The 6,883-nt window shown below is 39.0% G+C and overlaps 1 protein-coding gene across 2 annotated transcripts in view; it reads right to left on the minus strand.

The window, feature by feature from the left end:
- Positions 1–6,883, minus strand: part of LOC128693339 (glutamic acid-rich protein) — a 60,240-nt gene that overhangs the window by 29,361 nt on the left and 23,996 nt on the right. For both annotated transcript variants that reach the window (XM_053783014.2, XM_053783013.2), the window contains exon 3: positions 1,637–1,798. In XM_053783014.2, the coding sequence (XP_053638989.1) occupies positions 1,637–1,798 (162 nt within the window). The remainder of the gene's footprint in view (positions 1–1,636; positions 1,799–6,883) is intronic.

Genomic DNA, 6,883 nt, shown 5'->3' on the forward strand with positions numbered 1-6,883 from the left:
TCCAGGATACTGGGGTCAATAACTTTGGTCATAGGGTACCTGCACATGCCAATTATTTTTAGAATCTGGTTCTCATTAAGGGACACAAGCATTCAATATTTGAATCCAATAGGATATGGGGTTCTTGAGTTACGAGCAAATGAAAACTGAAAAGATGAAGAAAAAAAAAGTAAAAATTCAGGCAGCCACTTAAGGTCCCCCTTCAGAAATACCTAATAATAAAATAAAGAAATGAAGACAAGTGGATTTGGATAAGTGTTACATTAATACAATGTTTACTGTATCAGTTAACCCTCTGACTGTTTTGGTCGTATATATATGTCTTACACGCCACTGTTTCGGACGTATCAATACGCGTAAATTCTAGCGGCTTCAAATCAAGCAAGAGAAAGCTGGTAGGCCCACATGTGAGAGAATGGGTCTGTGTGGTCAGTGTGCACCACATAAAAAAAATCCTGCAGCATGCAGTGCATAAGGAGAAAAAAAAATTTTTTTTTATTAAAACGCCGACTTTGAGGTGTATTTTCATATAGTATTTATCGTTGTATTCTCGTTTTCATGTTTTCATGTGATAAAATGGAAAACATTACAGAAATAGAGATGATTTTGATTAGTTTCAGGATGAAAACAACCTTGAAATTGAGCTCAAATTAGTTGAAATGTTCGATTTTTACCAATGTTCAGGAGTAAGCAAATCACACCACACGTCCAATACACGTCAACTGGGGATTCTAATATTCTTTCACTAGTGCACTGATATTATTTATACCATTTTTACAATAATGCATTAGTCTGCATAACAGTAAATTTTGTATTTTTTGTATGAATAAAAAATCAAAATAGAAAGGAATAGTAGTATAAGAGGGGCCTAGAGACGTGACTAATGAACAGAGGATTTATTTTAGTGCCAAGAATGTCTACATAGTTTATTCTGGATCCTATTTTGAAATTGGCATCTTTTTTAATTTGCGTGAAATTGGCCAAATTGCCAATTTCTGACCACTTTATTCGGTAGTTCAAATCGGTAAATGGGTGGTTTCTTGTACTCAACTGATAGAAAAAATGGAGCTCTAAAGAAATAGCTATGAGCTTGGTCAACTGGAACAACGGAATTGGCCAAAAACAGGGCTCAAAGCCAGCGAAATCACCAATGTATATATGTCGCCGAGACCACTAACTTCGCATGAGCGTAATTCTGTGTTTTCAACCAAATTTCATACTTTTGGTGCCATTACCATTGGGAAAAGATTCTCTATCATTTCATATAAAAAATCATTTTTTTTTTTCCAAAAATTTTGCGACATAGAATGACAGTTTCAGAAATGGGCTTGCGACAGTCAAAGAGTTAAATAAAGCTAACAGCAGTGAACCATCACAGCATTAAAACTGCATCTTTTCAACCAGCACAGTATCAAAAATTCACAAGAAATATAACACTGCTATGGATGAAGTAAATTGTATTAATGATATAAACAGGAATGGAACAAATGTTTAAAATCCTTTTACACAAATATTCAAGTTTAATAAACAAAATTTAATTTATCTTCAGGATAAACTTCTTAAGGCAGTAAAGTAAACTCAGAAATAAATCTCAGGCATCACTATAATATAGTACCCAGTAAACAAAAAGACTTACTTTTTGCAAAGCCACTGGACAATCAGGTCTTGAGGGTTGACTGGCCAGCATTTAACTTGTGCCTGGTAGCCAGCATGGTAATCTTTGAATGCTTCATGATCATGTGTGAACATCTTTACAGCATCAAGACTACTACTTGTGTACAAGGCCTCATTCACCATTCTGTCGAAGAAGATTTTATCAGTTTGCATGCTAGTTGGATAACATTAGGTAAATATGGACACTAGATAACTCATACTGTGTAGAAATACGTACAGTAAACTTATTTTTATATAAAAAAAAAACTCATACTGTGTAGAAATGTAGTACTATAAACATCCAATAAAATGGACCCGATAAAGTAGATGGTAGTTAAAATGGACAAAAAAAAGTCTGGCTAGACAAAGGCTTAACACACACATTAAATGGGCTGTCCAATTAAAATAGCCATGAAGGAGACTAAATTCACTATATTAAACAGTTAACCAGTCCAGTTGTGTATTTGATAAAATGAGCTGATTCTGCCTAATAGCCAAGTTTGTACGGTAGGAGATTCGTCATATACACATCCACTCTCAATGTTCCTGGGCAGTGGGTCCGGTGACTACCCACATCTAGGGCCGGATTACCGCATAGGCAAACTAGGCATTTGCCTAGGGCCCCGCGCATTTGGGGGCCCCGCGGTCCAAGGGGTTCAGGGGCTCATCCAAGACTGCGCACATGGTGCAAGTGCAAAGGGGTCCCTACCTAAAAAGTTCAAGTGTTTGGAGAGTAAAATTGATTTTTAAAAATTAATCAAAACAAAAATAAATAATGAAATAAAATAAAATAAAAATAAATAAACCTAACCATAGATGGCAACACTCAACACGCCTTTGTTTACATCAGAACAGCTAATGGGTGAGTATGGGAGATTCCTCTCCAATTTTCTGTAGTAATTACATGTTATCTAGACTTGTACTGTGACAAATTAACTGAAGAAATGTAAGACAGCTACATACTTCATCATTCTGGATTCACTGATTACAGAATTGGTGAAAAGAAAAGAAATCTACCAGAATCTCAATGACAAGTTTGGATTTCTGTTCAAAATTACTACTATGCCAGATGCAGAATTGAGAGAAGCTGCATTAAAGTTGCAACAACACCTTTCAGCAGATGTTCAGGACACATTTGTTGAAGAAATAGTTCATTTTTCTGGGTATGTGAATCAGATTAAAGCTCCACCTGAAAAATGTGCACCCTCAGCTGCTTTGAAACATTTAAGAAATGCAGGTATCTCAGAAACCTTCCCTAATGTTGACATAGTGTATCGCCTTTACCTAACACTTCCAGCTACTAACTGTGAAGGAGAACGTTCATTTTCTGTTTTGAAAAGAGTGAAAAACCAGCTCCGTTCAACAATGAGCCAAGACAAATTGTGTAACCTAGCCTTGTTGACCATTGAGTCTGATCTAACAAGAAATATTGATTTTCAGAATATAATTGATGATTTTGCCAATACGAAATCCATAAAAAAGTTTATTTAAGAAGTGCCTGTGAACATAAACAATTCTTTACTTTCTTGAGTTTATATGATTTGATAGTCTTATGCATGATGCAATGATAACAATAATGGTCAGTGATTTATAAAGGGAATAATAGTGCTGTAGTGGTTATGCTGAATATAATAGGTACATGATGTCACTACTTTAATAGCCTAATCTAGTAATACTATGCTGTCTTGAGTTTATTCTCTTTAAAATGCATGATTTAACAAGATAGTTATAATGGCTGTTGGTAAATGGTTTTGGTTGTCTTGATGTACTTTCCCTATTAAATTTAATCTAAATAGCCAGAATGTATTTAATTAGACCTTAAACAGGCTTACACCGACCCCCCCCCCCTACCCCCATGATGGAAGGGGTCGCTTCGCTTACCCGTAACTCAAAGGGGCCCCGCCAATCTGAATAGCCTAGGGCCCGAAGACTTCTTAATCCGGCCCTGGCCACATCAGTGTTATTGTCTGTGTGTACACTGACACCATCACCATTTCACCTCCAATTTTCCTCTGAATTTACTGTTTTCAATCATTTTCTTAAAGTACTGTGTACAATTATAAACAATGGCCTCTAAAGTGATGGTGCCAAGAGGATGCATGCAACCTTAACTGTTAAGTAGAAACTTGAATAAGAAAGCTGGAGGCTGGTGTTTCAGTGGCCTGGGTGTGTGAGAAGTATGGCATAAGAAAACAGTGTCTGACATTTGTAGAAGCAAGACAAAGCTTACACAATATGCTATGAAGTAAGGTGTAGATGCTAGCCTAAAAGGTTCCTCAGTCACTCCTAGGAAGCACATGAAAATGGCCCAAGATACAAGGACTGAAGAAGTATTGCTTACTTTATATTCAACTGTGCAATGCTGGTATTAATGTTCACTGTGCTGAGCATCTGAGTACCAAACAAATTAAGCTGGATTCATTCTATTAACCTACTTCTTGTTCTATGTCTCCCTAACCATCTACCAATAAGCCTGAACTATCTGTGTCTCCTCAGCCATCTACATCCCCCACACCATCTACTTGTCTGCCTCCCACACTATCCACAATGTTACTGCTGGAGCTTTACAGCTCCACTGACTCAGACTAAGTTATTCTGGGTCACCATTAGACCACATGGCATTACTATACTGTATTGTACATTTGTACCCCTCAAGGAAGGTTCCTTGATGCTGTTGAGGGGCTCTTCATCTAGGGAATGGGATCTGTGCTCCAGTTCCCTGAATTAAGCCTGAATACCTTCCACATCATCCCCACAGGTGCTGTATAATCCTATGGGTTTAGCACTTTCCCCTTGATTATAATAATAATAATAATAATATATATAATAATAATAATAATGTACATCTATAAGTTCATCTGTCACCAGAAAAAGTAAGAAAAATTACTGCACTGTATTCTTTTGTATAGTATGTGTTGTACTTTTAACCCAGTTTCTTTTCAAGTACATTTACAGGTAATATTGTATCGTACTCAAGGTTATTCTTGACTCCTTGAGGGGGTCCGTGCCGTAGATCTACGGCTTTACATTCAGGGTCCAAACTGTATATCTATGTCATGAGCTCGGCTCACTCTGATAAGCTGTGAGCGGTAAATTTTGGCCTAGATATGAGAGAATACATCTGTGTGGTATGTGTGCACCACATAAAACAAATCCTGCAGCACATAGTTCATAACGAGAGAAAAAAACTGAGACCGTAATTTTCGATTAAAACAGCGACGTTGCAGTGTTTTTTCGTATGTTTTTTATAGTTGTAGAAGCGGCGGCGGCGGCGGCGACGACGGTGGCAGCGGCAGTAGCAGTAGTGGGGAACTAAGGAGGAGGAGCCAGTCAAATATAAAGACAGGGGAGCACTGCAAGGGAGCTAGGTGCCCACAGAGGGAGAGCAAGTGCACAGAGGTGGGGGGAAGGGGAAGTGATGAAATAAATAATGAAGGAACAGAAACACGCGACAGAAGAAAGACAAAAAAAGGAAAGAGGAAAGGGGAAGAGGGAGAAGAAGAAAAAATGAGGAATCAGGTTAAGTCACGGGTGTTTGGAAGTTTGGAGCATTTTACAATGTAGTGGGGGAGGAAGGCATCTACAGAGTAACAGAAGTCCAAAAGTTATTTTACAGCTCTATACATCACTAGTGAGGCCTCATTTAGATTATGCTGCTCAGTTTTGGTCCCCTTACTACAGGATAGACATAGACTCATTAGAGAACATACAGAGAAGAATGACTAAAATGATTTACTGTGTAAGGAACCTCCCGTATGAAGACAGACTTAAAGCCTTAAATCTCCACTCTCTGGAGAGGCGTAGAATGAGGGGAGATATCATTGAAGTGTATAAGTGGATGACAGGCATAAACAAGGGAGATATTAATAAAGTACTGAGGATGTCGAACCAGGTAAGAACAAGAAATGATGGATATAAGTTGGATAAATTTAGATTTAGAAAGGACATAGGTAAGTAGTACTGGTTTTCTAACAGAGTTGTAGATGCGTGGAACAGTCTTCCCAGTGGGGTAATAGAGGCTAGGACCTTGGGTAGCTTTAAGAAGAGACTGGACAAATATATGAGTGGGAGGGGCTGGGTTTGATTGGTGTCATGGGGTACGGGAGTTATTTCTTGGGTAGCTTTAGGTAGAGGTCGTTTTGATAAGGACCTGCCTCGTATGGGCCAGTAGGCCTTCTGCAGGGTTCCTACATTCTTATGTTCTTATGAGAAGAACCCAGGACAAAGATTCATACAAAGAAAGTTGTGTATTAGAAAGGATTCAACAAGACGGCGACTGTTAAAGTTGGAAGTAGGGAAGACAGTTTTAGCAGACCAGTCTATAGGATGGCTGTGATCACTGACATGACAGAAAAGAGCATTGTTAGTGTTGGCAAGCCTAACGCTATTTTTGTGCTCCCTAAGTCTGTCAGAAAGAGATCGGCCAGTTTCTCCAAAGTATTGAAGAGGACAGGAGGAGCAAGAAATAGAGTAGACACCAGGAACATCTGTAGAGGGAGGAGAGGTATGAACGAGATTAGTGCAAAGAGTGTTAGTCTGGCGGAAAGTAAGCTTGATGTCTAAGGGACGGAGAGAATTGTTGAGATTAGAAAGACCGGAAATGTAGGGAAGGCAGAGGACAGAGGAGTTCCCAGGAGTAGAGAGTTTGGGAGAGAAGAAATTACATTTAGCTCATGAGAAGGCAGAGTCTATGAAATGGGAAGAGTAGCCAAGACGGGAAAACGAAATATGAAGAGTGGAAATTTCTGCTGGAAGGAACTGAGGATCACAGATGCGGAGGGCATGGAGAAAGAGGGAGATAAGAACACTTTTCTTGACAGGGGAAGCATGATAGGAAAAGTAGTGAATGTACATGCCACTGTGCATAGGTTTTCGGTAAACGGAAAAGGAAAAACCTGTATCTGAACGGTGGACATGGACATCAAGGAAAGGAAGCAAGGAATTAGATTCCCATTCAGCTTTAAACTTAATGGAAGGGCAAGATTATTAAGAGCTTCAAGAAAAGGTTGGAAGAGATTGGAGTCATGAGGCCACAGAGCAAAGATGTCATCCAAATAGCGGAGCCAGAGTGAAGGTTGCACATTGATGGTAGGAAGAAGAACAGTCTCGAAGTATTCCATGTAAAGATTAGCAAGGACAGGAGAGAGAGGAGAGCCCATAGCGACACCGAAGGTTTGAGAATAATATTTCCCTTGGAAGGAAAAGGAATCAGAGTCCACACAGAGGTGGA

This window comes from Cherax quadricarinatus, chromosome 28 (genome assembly GCF_038502225.1).
Source record: "Cherax quadricarinatus isolate ZL_2023a chromosome 28, ASM3850222v1, whole genome shotgun sequence".
Lineage (NCBI taxonomy): Eukaryota > Metazoa > Arthropoda > Malacostraca > Decapoda > Parastacidae > Cherax > Cherax quadricarinatus.